An 18,613-nucleotide genomic window follows, 5' to 3' on the forward strand; every position below is an offset into this window, starting at 1 on the left:
GTCGACTACATGAACTTATACGTATATCCAGCGGAGCACCCAGAGCAAGAGCAGCATCGGTGCAGCGAGGCGCGGGGCCGAACGGGGCCGCAAAAAGAAGGGTTAGCGTGGGCGGGGCTACTCACCCTTACACAGCTCGTTCACTCACTTCTCTCTCGCTCTCTCCTCCATATAGACGTATAGATACAAGTATATACAGTGTAAAGAGAGTACCCGGGGAATCCCAAGCGCGCAGCGAGGCTTCAGCAGCGCAGCAGCATCCCAGCAGCAAAGCCGAAGAGAGTGGTCCGGGGGATGAACGGAGCGAAGGGTGAATGAGGGTGGCTGCTGGATGGGTAGTTGGATGATGGTACAGGGACACAGAGAGAAAGGGGGCTAGTGCACGCGGGTTTCAAAAAGAATGAAATAACGGATTGGGTTGTGGCCAACTGGCCGGGTTCCAACCAATCCTTCCTCGTTCTCTCTCGCTCACTCTCCTCTCGTTGATTTCGGGCCCTACCGATGTTTGTTGCCTCTATCTCCACCTATCTGTCTCTCTCTTTCTCCGCCTCACTGTCGGCTTGCTCTGGCAATCGGTATATAGTACCTTTTGGATTCACGATCGACGTTGTCACGACAGAGAATAAGAGCGAACGAGAGAGAAAGAAAGCTTGGGGAGGAGTGGAAGCGGAAGGGGGCAGCATCGGCTTTCCATTTAAAATCATTCCTAATCAATAATGGATGCTTAGATCTCTTTTCTCATTTAAAACACATAATACCCGCTATTTATCACGGGGAGCTCGCTCGAAGCGCTCGGTAAAGAGCGCTCGCTCAGAACGAAATTCCCTTGGTTAAATTAGCATATTTATACAGTGAGTGTATAACAGAAAACTCGATTTAGCATTCTTTCCTTCGTCGCTATTTTCTTGGCTCAACGTTACCGAACCAGATTTCTCCTGTCCAAGTGGCAAACTATTTTCGAGAATTTTGTCTTATTTTAAATGACGCGGATATAATTTATTGTCGAGCGGCCCGAAACAGTGGCGTCGAACGATGCCTCCGCTTCGTATCTCGTTTACGAAGCAGCAACTCCAATTTCCCTCCTATTCTCTTTCACCCCTTTCGCGGGTACAAAGCTTGATAATAAGTCGCTCAGGCCATGTTTACTCGATGTGATAAAATCAATGAGAAATTTTACTCGAACAAATTCACTCAGAACGCCGCTTCCTCGCATCCAGGGATTATTCTAATGGTGCTAATCCGAAGAGAAATTGTTTCGGTGGCCCAAATCGATCGGGAGATTACTAGAAAAAATGCTCGAAACTTTGCGGAACGTTCGAGCAGCATATCGAATGGGAAACGATACAATTTTCAGGAATTCAGGACAATCGAATTGATGAAAAATTAGTCCGTTGATCGCACAGCCTGTTCGGATCTTTGATAGGTCGATTTGTTTTTGTTTTTTCAAACTCCGTGGACAAGCTTTTCTCTGTTCTAAGCCATTGTCCACGTCTATGGCTATTAATGATTAATGTCTAATTTCAGTGCGGACGAAGGGTTCGACGGTACGTATCCGACGAACGTCGTAGTCAAGGACAATGGTACGTGCCTGTACGTGCCACCAGGGATATTCAAGAGTACTTGCAAGATAGACATCACCTGGTTTCCCTTTGACGATCAACGTTGCGAAATGAAATTCGGCTCTTGGACCTACGACGGCTTTCAGGTAAACGAAATTTAAGTAAAATTGCTTCGTCCTCGATTCCCGTCTCGAGCTTTCTCTTCGATTTATCGGGACTTTTTTCCAAGTTTCACTCTTACAGAGTTTTCTTTTCATCGCCTTCTTTTTTTTATTCCACCTAACAGCGCTCTTCTTTCTTCCAGCTTTGCTTTGATTTTCTACCTCGTAGTTCACTTCTCACCGATCAAAACTCTTTATCGCTCGTAAGTTTCGTAGAGATTGTACACGCGAAGTTTTTAGCAATTTTATTAGCGAACGATTACACGAACGACCTCGAGGAGGTTCCTTCCACTGCGAGGGAACAATTGCCATTATTTTTTTCTCGCTCAATAGTTGCTCGTGAAATTTCAATCCCCCGAAAGTATAGTGAGTTACATTTTCTGCGTAAATTCTCGTTTTTTTCGAAATATTTGCCATTTTTTTTTATCTCCCCCAGAATATAAATTGTCCGCAGAACGGAAGCGCCACTAAAAAGAAAATCGTGAAAAAAAAAACATCCAACCGGGGATTTCTTTTCCGTTGGAAAGAAAAAGCTAAAAGGGGATTCCAATCAGGATCCCAGGCGGAAATCAAATACTCGATAGCCCGAGAGATAAACTTATTCTTTCGCCTCTAAGCTTGATGTCTACGTTCACCTATCTGTAGAAGCTTGCCCCGACTTTCTCGCAGTGCTTTTCCCTCTTTTCTCAAACGGATCTGATATCACGTATGCCAGGGGAGAGCACGAAAACTACTTTACACTCCTTATCATCCAAACTTGCCGCGATTTTCAATCCCATTATTATTATCATCGTCATTAATTACGTACTTTATTGCTCTTCCGATTGTGACATTCCATTAATACAAATTGATGCTGTATTGCGTAAACTTTAAAAGCTACATTATTCCATAGAAAACGTTTAATCAACGTGCTCAAATATTCAGCAATGTACATACGTGATAAAGCGACACCTTTACGAGCGAGAAGGGAATTGAAATATTGCGATCACTGTTTCGTACTCTGCCTTACGACCTATCGCAAAAACATGCGTTTTACTATTTTTCTTTTTTCCAACCGATGGAAGAGTACTTCTAGCTGGATACTGCAGAGTTACTCATCGAGAGATTTTAACGTCCAATAGAGTATAACTGTGTATCTAAACGGAGCCTCGCGCACACACACACACACACACACACACATTGGTGTGTTGTATAGAAATACACGCGCACATTGATGGACAGCGTAAACGGGGTACGCCACCCCTGCGATCATCTCTTTCTATTTTTCCCTCTCGTTCTCTCTTTTTCTCTATCCCTCTCGAGTGCTTCGTGACGCGAAAGCGAAAAAAATAGCCACATCGCGCATCGATCGAAAAGTGATGAAAAAAGGGAGTAAAAAATAATAAAAAAAATGAACAACAAGACCGTCAACGAGATATTTTTCTTCTCCACCCTGATACAATTCAATTATCATTTTCTGTAGCATCCATCCAACATATATATGTTTACTTATCGAACACAAATGAAGAAAAGAAAGGAAATATATATTTTTTCTTTAATCACAGCTGAATCTTCAGCTGCAAGACGAAAACGGCGGAGACATCAGCAGTTTCATCACCAACGGTGAATGGGACCTCCTGGGTGAGTGTCGCTTTTTTTATATTTTGCCTCATTAACGAACCGAAGTCAGTTACGAAACTTCTTTTGCCTCGTCCTCCTCCCTTTGAGCCTTTCTCTCTCCCCTCGCGCACGTTGCAGTCTTCGAGTCACGACCCGAACGTTTTTCCATATCTATACCTATACCGCGCTTCGCGTAAGCACAGAAGCACACGCCATTTTTTTCCTCCTATTATAACGCGAGAACTTGACTCCACCCTGCTTCGACCCCTAAACTTGTACTGACCGCACGTTCGCTCGAGTTAACACTCTTTGTATATCTTTTAGCGTCGCTCCTTCTTTCAAGGGATTACCCGCTTTTTTATTCGACGACGCTAGATAAAACGAGAGCGGTTCAATCTCCTTTATTCACAGTCAAAATTCATATTTCAACGGTGTTTCCCGAACGCTCGATCCAACGAGCGCCCATTGATCGTGGCCCTATAAATTTATCGAATTGAAAAAAAATAATACGTTCCCGCACACAGAACTGCAGAGAGGAGCTATAAAATACGAGAGTACAATAAAAATTTCGTTCCAGGGGTGCCTGGCAAGAGAAACGAGATTTATTACAACTGCTGTCCCGAGCCTTATATAGATATCACATTCTATGTAATAATAAGAAGACGGACACTCTATTACTTCTTCAATTTAATCGTACCCTGCGTCCTAATTGCCAGTATGGCGGTTCTTGGTTTCACCTTGCCGCCGGATTCTGGTGAAAAACTATCACTGGGTAAGTATTGTCACATCGGAGAGCGTAGTTATCATTTATTTTTAGATTTTCGAGCGAATGATGGTAACTTCAAAGACTGATCCGAAAACACTATGAAAAGTGAAGAAATGTCGTGCAACATTTTTTGACGTCCTCCGCGTTCAAAGTAAAAGCAAGAATTTCTTTTATAAAGCTTTATTTTTCGTTGATACACAGAGGTTTACCAAAAGAGACAAAGATCCTTGGGTCAGAGCTTTTTCTCCGTAATCTCCGTGTATAACGAGTCCACAAATTTTAAATTCTTGCTCCAGGCGTACACTCTTGGGCATAAAGTCCCGTATTTTTGTGGACTCTCTTTAAAATTTGGTTTACTTCGTCTCTCGAGACGAACGAAATGACGGCATTAAAATTCGAGTGATTTCTTATTGTCAGCTCACGATAAGCGAAAAAGCCACGAAAATATCACGAAGCTTGATCGTTCGAATAAAACGGTGCAGACATCGATGAAGCGTAGTTAGAAGTGTGCTAGAAACTCGCGAATCACGTCTGACTCGTGAGGTACTTTATCTACTTAGAGGCCTCCTTTTGCTCCATCTTAATCGAGCGCAGCAGAGCGCGCCTTCTCTCGCTCGTCCTTTCTCAGAGCTTTTTTTGTAACTGCCCGTTGGCTCAACGTGCTCTTTGCCCGTGAGGGGAATATACCTCGCTGCCAATTCTATGCTAATTAGTGGACACAATGAGCCTCGTTCTCGACACTATATATTTTCTTCTGGCTTTCAGGGGTAACGATTCTCTTGTCCCTCACTGTGTTCTTGAACATGGTAGCCGAGACAATGCCAGCAACGTCCGACGCCGTGCCGTTACTGGGTGAGTTCATCTCGTCATCCAATCGTTCATCTGTGATTGAATTATAAATTTTCTAATATTCATAGTATTCCGTATAAAATAGTAGAAAACTCAATCATGAAATTTGGACGAATAAATTGACGCTTAAGGATGTATGTAAGATCAATTCCGCAGTACATCTATTTATTTTTTAAGGTTATGTCTTATGTTAAAATGCCAATGGGGAATCATTTCTGTTTGCATTTTATAATTTTTAATAAAAAAAACTATGTCATTTTGAATCATAATTTACGATTTTTAATAAAATTAATGTCCAATTCGATAACTGTGGTCAAGCACAAGCGAGCCAATCAAATTACATGTTCAATACAGCGGACGTACTAACTACAGAACGCCGCTGAAACGTCAAAAGTTAACCCCAAATATCTCCATAACGACATCGGAAACAGTGGTGTTTTTTTTGCGTGAAAAAATCGATAAAAGTTTGAAGTTTCTAAAATTTTTTTTTTTTTTGCCGTGCGTTGACAACGATTCATACACTTTTTTATCATTTTAGTTCGATTTTGTCAACTTCCGGTACAAATGACACGGAGTTAAATGCGGCTTTTTAACCATCGGTTAAGTACCTTTTTCTTTTTTTTAATCGATGCAACGTGATCAACTCTATTAAATATTTCAAATTCATGGAAAGTTTGACACATCGATATTTTTTACATACATCCTTAAGCAAAGCAATAATAATAATAGTAATAAATACAACTATAAAATTTCGTTGACACCGAGGACCTTTTTTGTGCTGATCCGGCTGATTGATTCAATGAATCGAAGGAGTGTGAAATTTATCAAACACGGATGACGACTCTTCGTGAGTCGAGCGTCGATGAATGGGTTATTAATGTTCGGCAACGTCGTGTTTTGCAGGAACGTATTTCAACTGTATTATGTTCATGGTGGCGAGCAGCGTAGTCAGCACTATTCTCATACTGAATTATCATCATCGAAACTCGGATACCCACGAGATGTCCGATTGGGTAATTTTATCTCTCGACAATTGTCAAACGTCTGCCAATAATTGTTGAGCTTCGGCTCTTTCTCTCTCGAACACAATGACGCGTACTCCATTGAATCCGAGTGCATGCTTTATCATTTTCACCATCATTTTTCATACTCGCAACTCAATTGACGTTGACTCATTTTTCAGGTGAGGGTCGTATTCTTGCGCTGGTTGCCTTTTGTACTAAGAATGTCCAGGCCAACCGACAAGGAGGAAAAAGATGCCGCGAAATCACAAAAACCTTCGCCCGTTACTGGTAAACTTCACCGATATAATTACATTCGAAAAATAAGCTCGAACACGATCGAAGCATCAGGATATAAATCTGAAGTATCGTAATGGCCAATTTAGTTTTAGTGAAAAATTACGGTTGCGAATTTCGTCGAAATTTCTTTCGAAAAAATGAGGCATCTCAATGAAATACTTTTGCTGGTTATCGCAACTTCCGGTTCGAGTCATCGGTAAATTTTGGTGCTCGGTAAATGTTTTGGGACAGATTTTCGAAAAGTGTATTTGCTAGAAATGAAATACGAGAAATGCATTATTATTTTTGTGTTTCTTACTCGACTGCACGTCGGAGGGGAATTGTGAGTTTTAACGGGCCCACCGAGTGTGACAGCCTAAAAAAACCGAGTTTTGAAATTTTTTCAAAAAGAACTACTTCATGGAATGTTTTCAAATTTGGAAGATATGTTAATACATAAATGATAAACTTACAGTAAAATTTTCAAATGAAAACAATTATTTTTGAGCGAGTTATCAGCTTTCTCCCAGGTCACAAAAAAAGTCCTCCACTGCTGCAGTGATTGCGGCCTTCTCCGTGGCTGAAATAAAAAAAAAACCAAAAAGACTATTAAACTAGAAGGTCTTACCCGTACAATGACCCACGATTGCGATCAAAGATTGGAATTTACCAAAACGGCGGTGTTTTGAAAAAAAATGACGAATTGTTGCTCGAAAATTCGATGATTTTTGGCCCGCTGAATTGACATTTTTCATACAATTGAAAAACTGGAGGGTCATTGTACAGAGACACATACAAAAAACGTTAAAAAAAATCGAAGCGATCGGATTACAACTGCAGCAAATTTGAAAAATGTAGTTTTGAGAAAAAAGGGGTTGAAGAGAACCGCTGAGCGGCTACTACTCTTTAAAAGGCTGTAACTCAAAAACTATTCATTTGAAATTTTAGTATGTTATTTTTAAAGATATCGACTATCGAAAAATGGAAAAAAAATTTTTTTCAAAATTTCACACTCGGTGGGCCCCTTAACGCGACTAGCTGATGTCAGTATGTTTTTTTCATAGACTGTTTTCGAAAACGGAAAAAATTACATGAACGAATTTGAATCCGAAATTCTGCTACCGGAGCATATGATTTGCAACGGTAATTCAATGTGGCTATGCAAATTTTCATAAAAAGATCAGCACAATGAAAAATTACTTGATTGTATCGAGATTGAATCATTGAACGAAAAACTACGAAAATTATAAAGAAATGACGAAGCTAAGAAGAGAGCATTCGATGACGTAGAATCCACAAATATATAGTTCTAATCGAATCAATCCTCGAGTCATTGAATGGAAAGGTGAAACAATGGCTACGAATCCCGACCACGCAATTGGATTTAATTACAAATGATAATATTCATCAGTTTAATGTAAAAAAAAATACCGTTTTTCGTACCGTACTGAAGATTCGAATATTGTTTTCGGATTTCCGGTTAGTTGAATTTGTCTCCGATTACCGTATCCGTTTTTTATGAACTTTGGGGCCTAAACCAATGAATATTTTTTTTCCATTCTACAATGTCCACCAAAATTTTTCCGGTCGAGAATTCGGTCGTTCATCCGAAGTAGTTTTTCGAGTAGGACAATTAGAGCAGATGCTCGTCCGCTTTATTCATTGTTCGGGGAAAAATGTTGAGAAAAACATGGCGTTGGAAGATTAGCGTTGTTCAGCAGTCGGTTGAACGTCGCGTACGTATTTGACGTTGCGGTGGAGAGCTACGTTATTTTTTTACGGGTCGCGATAAAAGTAACGCGTTGCGTAGACTTAAAATTTGACATGTGCCTTGCACATGTTGCCCCGCGTTTCAGTGTTTCACGATCATTTTATCGAGTAATTTCAACGTACAATTTATTACTTCTTAATCTTCTTTTTGCACGTGTCCTTACCGAGTACCAGTACAAACAGAAAGCTATCTCAAATTAAGGTGGTCTCTGTAGATCGTTTGGAGAACGAGGCTAATAACAAACTCGTGAATTATCAGGTACGAGCAAAGGCTACGGCGATCTCGAGTTGCACCAACGAAGCAGCAAGTCATTGTTGGCGAACGTATTGGATTTGGACGACAACGCGCTCGCGTCGCACAACAATTTGTTGAACAACGTTTACAGCACGCCGGGTCCTCATCATCACACGATGGGTCACGGTCACAGTCATATACACACGACGCCTCATCATCATCACAGTCATACGGCAGCGACGACGCCGCATCATCAGCACGGTACGCCTCTGCCGCATTCGTCCTATCCGGCTCATCCGATAGCTCACACGCCGCATCACCATCAGCATCCAACCGATACCGGTGCCCCACCGGTCGATACTATACTGCAAAGCGCTTGTTTCTGCGCGCGATACGAGCTCATTCTTATACTCAAAGAGATCAAGGTAAATATGCGCTTCTCTTCCCGCCGTTACACTCTCTTTTTTCTATTTCAGAGCTTTAATCTCTCGCCGAGAGGTAAGACGACCAAAATATCAAATTATGCGTCTCTCGATGCAAATTTCTCACGATTGGCCAAAAATACAGACAAACAAAATACAACACACTCGGATCCGGGCCTACGGTCTTCATCCTCCTCGCTGTCGGCGTCTATGGTCGACGGGGGCGTCGAACTTTTCTAATTCTTCTGTCTTTCAGTTAATCTTTCCCGAGATTATCATATTCTGCCACGCGCGTACGTCTTTGAGTGCATCCCCGCAGGAATATCTCGAGTACGCCTTCGCAACGTCGTTTCTTCTTCACGTTTTTTTTATTTTCAATTCGTTCGCGACTTTTAATCCATTTTCTTCTTTACTATTACATTACAATTTTGGTTATTTAAAAATGGAGTTCCCGCAAGTGTCGTTGAAGAGAAGGCGAAGCAGAAGGCTCGCTTGAAAAATCTCGGGACCAGAATCGCCGCAAATCCATCGCTCGTTCTGCTCGAGCTTCGCTACACTTGCACACATCAACACGCTTTCTCTCTCTTCCTCTTGCTTTCCATCATTTTCAGCCCAATAGCTCTGCTGACTCGACGATACGATTTCTGCGTTCGGTCTGTGCACACACATGTCTAAATGCTTAGTATTTATACGTGTGTGTACGCGAATGTTTGTGCAGGGTTATTACTTTTCCGAGGTTGCGGATTCGCTTCTTCTCCCCTTCCTTGCCCTGTCCGCAACAACGAGTTGATACAGAGCCAACAACTCTCAAACATACTCGAATCTCGTAGCCAGTAGTATTCCATAATTATACGATGAAAGCCTGCCCTGTCGAAGAAAGAGCGGATGATAACGAAACAAAAGGAAAAGAAAATAGAAAACATTTTAAAGGAAAAAAAAAAACAAAAAAACAAAAAACAAAAAACAAACTAACAAACAAAAAACAGTGAAAAGCAGGAAAAATAAAGAAACACGCCAACTCCAGTTCGTACGTAACGTGCGCGTGTGCGTTTTTGCCAGTCGTCCGTTCGCTTCGTCGTTGAATCGATAATGTATCGATACAACAAACAAAAAGTAGGCGAACAAGGGAGAAAGACACAAAGAGAATTCACAAAATTTCTACCCTTTTTCCTCTTCTTCTACTTCTTCTTCTACTTCTTACACAAATGTTCTGCAGGTATAAACGAAATAGGCACAATGGACAACGGCCTGATATGCGAGAAACAAAAAAATTTCAATATCATATCGAAAGAAGTGAACAAGCAAACAAACAAACAAAGAAACAAACAAACGGATGAAAAGGAAAGCAGAAAAAAGATGGATCGAATCGTTTGTCTGTTTTTGTTTTTCGCAGATAATAACGGATCAATTGAAAGATGCGGATGAGGATACGAAGATAACGAACGACTGGAAATTCGCGGCGATGGTGATCGACAGGATGTGCCTAATCATTTTTACTTTGTTCACCATTATCGCCACTATCACCGTCCTGTTCTCGGCGCCTCATATTATCGTCACGTGATTCAGAAAGCCAGGGTCTCGTACGACATGGATCATAACCACGGATGAGGTGACGGACGACAGTGAAGATGCGAATAATAAATACGATGATATTAATTACCGGGTAATTACGAGTTGGCCAGAAAACAAAAAAATACTTACGAGACGCGAAGATGACGATTCACGTATGCGGTGCAATTGTTGTTGTTTTTGTTGTTGTCGTCGTTGTCGTCGTCGTCGTCGCCGACGAAAAAAACATAATACGTACAGCGATTCACGGATGGAAGTCTTCTTTTTTTTTCGATGCCTTCTTCAAGAGTCTCGTCGTTTCTTGACAACGCTAGCCGAAAGGTTCTTCGAGCGTACATCACGTGGTTGTTTCAACTTGTATACTCGGTCGAGAGTTTGTTGGCCTTTTTTTCATCTCTCAATCATTTTAACGAATTGATGCGGTATTACGATGTAATATTTTCATGACGAAATGACCTTTCTACCAATTGATCATCAGCGGTACACATTCGACATTTTCGAGTGTCAAATATATAAACTGGCATCAAATCAAGAATAACATTACGTTCCGATTCGAATACCCATTCGAGTTGTAAGCTTTTCCAAACAAACCGTTACAATTTTTCAAATAAAATCTCAATTCGTCCCTCAAATATTATATCCGGTCGCAGAGCTCGAAAAACACACACACACACACACACACACACACTGTCGCGTTAAAAAAAAATCACACGATTCAAACGCCACAACTCGCAATAATTGATAATTATGCCACGTAGAGGGAGATAACTTAAAAAATACTCATTTTCACCACGAACCACCGCTGAAGAGACTCGAGTAAAAACAAAAACACACACACACACACACACACACACACACACACACACACACATGCGGGCGTGTAAACGGGGTCAAATTTGAGCGAATGATTTGAGAATTAATGATAACAACGGCGATCTCATTCATACCGTTAGCGGACAAAATCATCGCGATTCATGGCAAGACAAAAAAATATGGGCGACCGAAAATAACAGAAAACACGAAAAAAAAAAAAAAAAAACAATTCATTCGAAAAAAGCACGGAAGTAACACGCGATAGAGAGGGAGATGAAGGAGGCTCGTAAAAAACCTGAAAATAAACTTAAACTCACTCATATACAGACACACACGCGCACACACACACACACACCATAAACTATACGCAGAAGGTAAAAAAACGTAAACTGTGCAATGGAAGCATAAAAGCGCACACATTATACTCTCAACGCAATGAACTGCCAAGGTGATTCAAATGCCAGTGAATTTTATTATCCGTATCACTAGTACATAAAGTATGACAACTATGGAGATTTATACTACGGTTATACGTGACGTGCGATTACAAAAAAAAAAAGTAACTCGAAAAAAAAAAAATAAAAAATAAAAAAAAAACAAAACAAATCAGAATAAAGGAGGATGAAAAAAAAAATAGGATGTCGGAAAACAGGAATAATAGGACCGTATTCTTCATTAGGTTTAAACGAAAAACAAAGAAAAACAAATCCACGCGCAATGACGAAGATAAATGAATCACGAAAATTTCTCCCGTAGGTAATTATAGCTTTCTTTTAGTTGATAAGCAACGTTTTACTTTATATACATATATAAATATATGTGTACATACATCGTGTGTACGTACATACACAAATATAGATGTATTTGTTAATGCATTTACATATGTGTGTGTATGTATATGAAGAGAAAATCATTTGAGGATCATCGTGAATCGCGGGAAATCTTTCAATTTCATTTATACTCGAGGAGAAGGGAAAAAGAGTAAAAGAAAACAAAATAATAAGGATACGAAGAAACCCATGTACGTAATTTTGTGAACGAGGTGAAATGAGATATTTAACACTAAAATATCTCGCGGCGTATATAAAAAATACTTACACATGTACTATGTGGCTCCTTTCGACAATTATAACTTCACTCTCAAGCCACCTATATTTTTGTCTCACCTGGCTCCTCGCCGTTTCTTCTTATCGCGCGTAAACAAAATTTCCTTCGTATCCACCAAAATCAAAATAAAAACCTTTCGTTTTTTCTCAATCGAAACATGACAAGCGATACAACGTTTCATCTCAAATGTATTTTTCCATCGCTCTAATAGCTAAACAGATACGTTGAACAGTGGAATTAAGGACTGTCGAAAAGAGCTATATAAATCTTGTAATATATAGTTGTCTCGTACGTTTACTCCTTCAACTCGCTTTCCGGCAGCGCACGCCACGCCCCACCAAGAAGGACGTTCAACAGCGATTATTATACAAAAAATATGGAAAGCCCACATTGGATTTATCCGCGAAACAACACGAAAAAAAAGTTTAAAAACACTAAATAACGAATATACAGAGAGAGAGATAAGAAAAAAGAAGTACACACCGAACACGAAGACACATTGATACACGATTACCCAAGCACATCCAAGAATTTCGATTGGACACTCGAGTGCGATAAAGCACACGAGGATGTCTTCTACATTATCGCGTCTTCCAAATCAACACAATGACTAGTTTCGTCGACTTGCATTGAGTTTATTGAAAAGAAAGAAAAAAAAACGAAAAAAAAAAAAATAAATAAATAAATAAATAAAAACATAATAAAAATAATGATACAAATGCAAGCTCCCAATCGATTGACGAAACATTTGGATGCTCAAATATTTCGCAATAATCGTTCACTATTCGCTTTCCTTTCCTCTTTGTTTGTTAAGAATTTTTTAACAAAAAATACTCATAAACTTCCCGCTCGTACGACGAAACGGTCCTGACTAAAGTCACTTTCTCATCAATTTCTCTCCGTCTGTTCTTTCAGTGTGACTTTGTTTCTTCTTTTTTTCGATATACTCCTCAACACCTCTCCTTGCTAACGTTTAATCAACGATCGAGGACTGCTTATGTATATATAGATATATCTATTCATATATCCATGTATATTGATACTGGCATACCCCTTGACCTCTCAAAAGCTTGTCTTCTTCTACGAGATATCAACTGAAAACAATATGATGGAATATCATGTAAAAAAGTTGCCTTTGTCAACGATTGAAAGTGTATTATTGTCGCTAAATTTTGCGAAGCCACGTGGTTCCCCTCCTTAAAAAAAAATATCATTTTTATCGAATTTCGTTGCTTTACTGGTTTGGCTATTTTGTGATTTCGAGTATCGAACGTGTACACGGCCATTCGGGATTACTATTTTCGTTGTTCTTTTTTTTTGGTATCATGATTGACGAACACAAAGAATGTGAACCAACGAACGAGCAGTCGTCGATTCACACCGGTATATTCGGTACTGAGACGGTGTTGGAATCGCGCTGCTGCGGTAGCGAATAAATGAGTTAACCACGATCGAGCTGTTCGGGGATTTTTATGGAGAATCTTCGCAATAATTAATCGGTACAAGATTACTCGTAAATTCGCCACCGCGACTACTACGAAAGGCAACAAATATTTTCAGTTCGTACGTTTATTTACCTTTTTTATATGCATTCCGCATTGAATACGTTGAGTAATTGCCAAATAATTGAAGGGGTTTATGTTGCATTGCAACAACTCGCCATTACAACTGCAACACTCGATTGAAAACTCGAGACTCTCAGAGACAAGCGAAAGAGGGAAGTGAAAGAAGATAAATGCCGTAATAAGCCAAGGAGAAATTCCGGGAGAGCCACTCGGAAACTTGAATTTTAATATACGAAATCATCATTTATGTCTTTTTTTACAACCGAACGAAACGATTAAAATATCAAATTAAAAAGAGATGCATATATAATAATTAAAAGCGAAACAATGAAGCTTCTCCTGAACTTGTTTACGATCTCGCGTATTCGTAGACACTCGTAATATTGAGAATTTATTAATTAAGGGAGTAAGAGATAAAGGGAGAGAGTGAGCGAGCGGGCGAAAGAAAGAGAAAGAGAGCGAGAGAGAGAGAGAGAGAGAGAGATTAGAATGCGTGAGATAAAAATACGAAGAATCAAATACAGTTGTACAGTTGGCCAATGGCATTGACGCGACAACCAATCACATTATCTTTTAAATAATATTAACGTACCATTAATGAAGATAAAAGAAAAAGAAATGAAAACAAAAAAACACGTTGTTAATGATGTTACTCGAATGAATAATACTAGCGTATTAAAAAAGGAAAATAAATAAATAACTAAACGATAATCGACAAGGGTTCCGATCGCTATTAAATTCACATTTCGGTCTTCAAAGAATATTTAAAAAAAAAAAAAGAAGAAAAAAAACTAATCGCAATGAAAACGAACAGTTTTAAGAGTAGATCAAAGAGGGATACGAAACGAAATACAAGTCGTTGAAAATTGAAACTCAAACGCCGAAACATTACGAAGATGAATGAGAGGTTTGCCCATAGTTAGGTCATATAAACCAAATATATACGATCGTCGCGCTTAACGGAGAATTAAAAAAAAAAAAAAAAAAAACAAACAAATAAAAATAATGAAAAGAATTAAAATAGAAAAAGAAAGAAAAACATATGGCATATTGGAGATCGCGCGCTCGCGCTTTTGCTTCAAGTCGGTGGATAATATTTCCAGTTTGCGAATTTTTCGAATTTTTGGCCGGCGATCGCTTCACCGATCGTCGTAGCCCGTACATAGATTTGTTCTCGGATTATTGGAGAGAAAATAATTTAAAAGCATATTATAATAACGATAATAATAATAAAATAAATTAAAATTAAATAAAAATAAAAATGATGAAAAGGAATAAAGTATCGAATAAAAAAAAGGGATAATTAAATAAAAGAAATCAATGCGTAGATAAACGAGATATGTTCGCGGCTCGTTCCCGGCTTCTCCGTAGCTCACGAGACATAAATTATAACGAGATATAAATTTTAAAAATAAAATAAAATTTTAAAAATAAAAATAAAAGAAGAAAAACCACACGAACGAGAAGAGCTCGTGTCGCTTGCGAGCTCGCGAAATATTGCCACTTGCTTGCGAAACGAATAGCCGTTCATCTCGAAAAATCATATGTCGAAGAAAGGATTCCGTTGACGCGCGTTAATAATTAAAAAAATAAAAAAATAAAACTAATAATAATAATAACGAAAATAATATGTATTGCGGTTTGTTTTTCTCGATAATTATGGGATTTGTAAATTTACGAGTGTCGCGTGATATCTCGATCGTGATTTTGTCGAAACTTTTACTAAAATCAAGTTTGATCATCCATTGTCTTCGAATTGAATTTTTAATCAAATTAAAATAACTTAATCGAATATTAAAAAGAAGAAAAATGCTCAAAACTCCTGTACGAGGGAACGTGAATATTGCAAAGAGAATTTTTCGAAAGCAAACAAACTATAACGAATCAATTCACTAATCATTCCACTTCGAGATGTCACTCGATAAATTCGAAGCTCAAAAAATATGAGTATTCTCGTATGGCATTTTTTCGTCGATTTATTTCCATCATTATCGTAATTTTTGACATTTTTCCACCACCATTATTCGCGCATTTTTGCAAAAATTATGCAACACCGTATGGGGCATGAATAATTTCTTTTACTAGCAACTTTAATTGATCGATTCCCTCGGAGGAAAGTAACAAACGAACGTTGATGTTCGAGTCGATTTTGCTGTTTTTTTTAATGCGGAGTGTCCGACGAGATTCAAGTGCCAAAATTCGTTAACGACTGATCGAACCGTACAGCGATCGATTGAAAATACAAACGTATGGACAGTGTAAGAGTTTGATGCCAAACGGATATGAGTCTGTTCGAATAATTGTGCCAAGATGAAATAAACACCTGACAGAAATGTTTCGTTCTACGGAATCGAAATGGGCTACGGAAAGAGTTGCAAACGACTGATCTCGAAACAGAAATGAACGACACGATAATTGAAAATGGAAAAATGAAACGCACTGAAAAGTATTACCGTGGGTGCGTGATATTCGCGAAATTATCCTCCAATGACAAGAGAAAAAAATATTGCTCGCTGTATAATATTTTCTGACTGGAGAGTGAAATTCAATTCTCGGGAGAAAACAAATGAATTGGGTAGTACAATGAGAGTTTTATATTCGGACTAATTTTTGACGATATTATTGTTTTTCTTTGGCTAATTATTGACGGAGCAACAGTGAAGTAGAAGCAAAAGTGAAATTGAGTGTTGCTATTTCCAGTTGAATTTATTTATGTTTGTATTTTGTAATTTTTCGTGAGCCGTCAAATATTCATACAGAACTGATAACGAATGTTAAGATTTGAACGAGCCCATTGAATCTCAAGCAGTTTGTCTCATTGAACCAATATTTTTTTAGTTTTCCCGACCTTCGTTTTTTTCCATTTGAACTTTCCGATTTTATTTGCATTGTTGGGTTACTTCTTGATTACTCGGCTTGCCGGTATCCGTGTGCCGGTAAAAAAAAATCGAAATTGCGTCCTCGCGAGTGTCGTTTCACTGGAAACTCGAGAAAAGCGACAGCCAAACGAAAGAACGTTGAACGAACCTGATATCTGCCTGACTGTCCCGTATCTTCTGTCTCTTTTTTACATCGCGAGTCGACTCATTTCGCTGTCTGATAGTTGTAAACTTCTAGGATATTTGCATCGAGCGCTTGTATGAGACTTTTACACGAAAAAAAATGGCTGACTTGTCGCGAGATCTCCCGATAAGCGATTGAAAACGACGATTTATTAAAATGACAAAGTAAAATAACAAAATAAATAAATTTACGTAATCGCATGAAGAAAAGCCGCCACGATGCCGCCTGCGCTGAGCAAGCGACGCAATTTTGTACACGGAAGTAGCCGCACTCAGAATTGTAAAAAAAAACCATACCGAAATGACGTTAAAAAAACAATAAATCCGAAAGCACTTACGATTAATTAGACGTAAAACAAAAAGAACAACGTGTGAAAAGCTCTTTTGCGCTATTATTTATTTCCCCGATTACGCGCGATAACGTGAAACAAAGCTCTCAGTGCCCTCCAACTCTGCTTCCTTTGATTCTCACGTCTTCCTTTCCCGCCCTCCTTCTTCGCCACGTCATCAAAATCGAAATGAATAAAAAAGAATATAAGAAAAAACAAAACAAGAAAGAATCACCGAGGATCTGTTAGATGAACGATAATAGAGAATACTTTAATGAAGAAGAAAAAAGCTCTAAATTTAAACGGAACTATTAAAACGCGTACCATTAAACATAATCTATACATATTTAAACTATTGAATGCTAAAAATCATATTCGTATAAACAAAAATGTGAAAATAAGCATTAAAAGAATAACAAAATAAAAGTGAATAATCAATTACCGAGTATTAAAGAAACTTAGTCTGTAATCGATAGTGACGTAGTAGTGCTATGCCAAATAATTTTAGGAATCGGTTCAACGTAGTTTACTTAGTAATTTAGGGTCAATCTTTATCGAGAAAACTTTCTCTCTAAACTAAAACAAAAAAAGAAAAACCAAAACCTAAATATCTCAAACTTACCTACGAATTTAACAAAAGAAGAACAAAACGAAACGAAACAAACTGAAAAAAAAGATAAGAGTATGTAATGCTGAAAATTTCAAGAAAAAAAAAACAGATTTATGAGGATCTATAAAAAAAAGAAAAAAAAAAATAACAACAACAACTCTTCTATACTTTCATCTCCTGAACTTCAAGAATCGTATAGTAATTCGGACTCTGTTCCAAATCAGTCTTTAACCGGCTGATAAACGTTATACGATCACGAAGAATATTTTAAAGCGAAAATCTTCCGTTAATAATAAAAATTAAAAGAAAAAAAAAAATATATACGTTACAACCAGTTGATGAGATTGAGAGAGCTGTCCTCTTGAAGAATAAGAATAAAAAGAAGAAGAAAAAAATAAAAATAAAACGAAAATAAGAAAAACAAATAAGAAAAAACGACGAACGATCGTGAGACGATGCAACGGAATGACTCACCTGTTTTCTCACTTGACTTTTCATTAATGCCTCGAGAACAGCCTGGTTCAAATAAATAGTAAATTCATATTGAAGGAGTATAAAAAGTAAGAAAAAGGAGAAAAGAAAAAAAATTTGTTATATTTCTATGCTGGGTTCTATCTCGAGGCAAACGTTGATTGATATGAGAATCCCTGTTAACTGGTGAGCACATAAATCACCGCATTGTAATATTATTGACATTATTACGTTATTATGAAATTGTTGAAATAAACGAAATGAAAATAAATGTCTTCCATTTGCTTCTTATTTTTTTTTTTCACCATCTAATTTACGAATTTATACTGTCACGACGTGTCTCCTTCGAGATTGAGCCAGACAATGATAATCTCGATGTAGATTTTCGATACTACGGCGGAAGAATAAAAAGGTACGTACACAAAGGAATACGAAACACTTTGGGA

General features: G+C 38.3%; 1 protein-coding gene across 2 annotated transcripts in view; it reads left to right on the plus strand.

The window, feature by feature from the left end:
• The window catches only part of LOC122414148 (neuronal acetylcholine receptor subunit alpha-7-like), a 66,099-nt gene extending 47,661 nt beyond the window's left edge, over nt 1-18,438 (plus strand). For both annotated transcript variants that reach the window (XM_043425066.1, XM_043425067.1), the window contains 8 exons: nt 1,525-1,705; nt 3,265-3,340; nt 3,897-4,091; nt 4,851-4,937; nt 5,838-5,947; nt 6,118-6,226; nt 8,244-8,644; nt 10,035-18,438. In XM_043425066.1, coding sequence (XP_043281001.1) covers nt 1,525-1,705; nt 3,265-3,340; nt 3,897-4,091; nt 4,851-4,937; nt 5,838-5,947; nt 6,118-6,226; nt 8,244-8,644; nt 10,035-10,202 — 1,327 coding nt within the window. In that variant the 3' untranslated portion in view covers nt 10,203-18,438. The remainder of the gene's footprint in view (nt 1-1,524; nt 1,706-3,264; nt 3,341-3,896; nt 4,092-4,850; nt 4,938-5,837; nt 5,948-6,117; nt 6,227-8,243; nt 8,645-10,034) is intronic.
• Nucleotides 18,439-18,613: the final 175 nt, after the last annotated feature.

The sequence above is a fragment of the Venturia canescens genome, chromosome 7 (genome assembly GCF_019457755.1).
Source record: "Venturia canescens isolate UGA chromosome 7, ASM1945775v1, whole genome shotgun sequence".
Lineage (NCBI taxonomy): Eukaryota > Metazoa > Arthropoda > Insecta > Hymenoptera > Ichneumonidae > Venturia > Venturia canescens.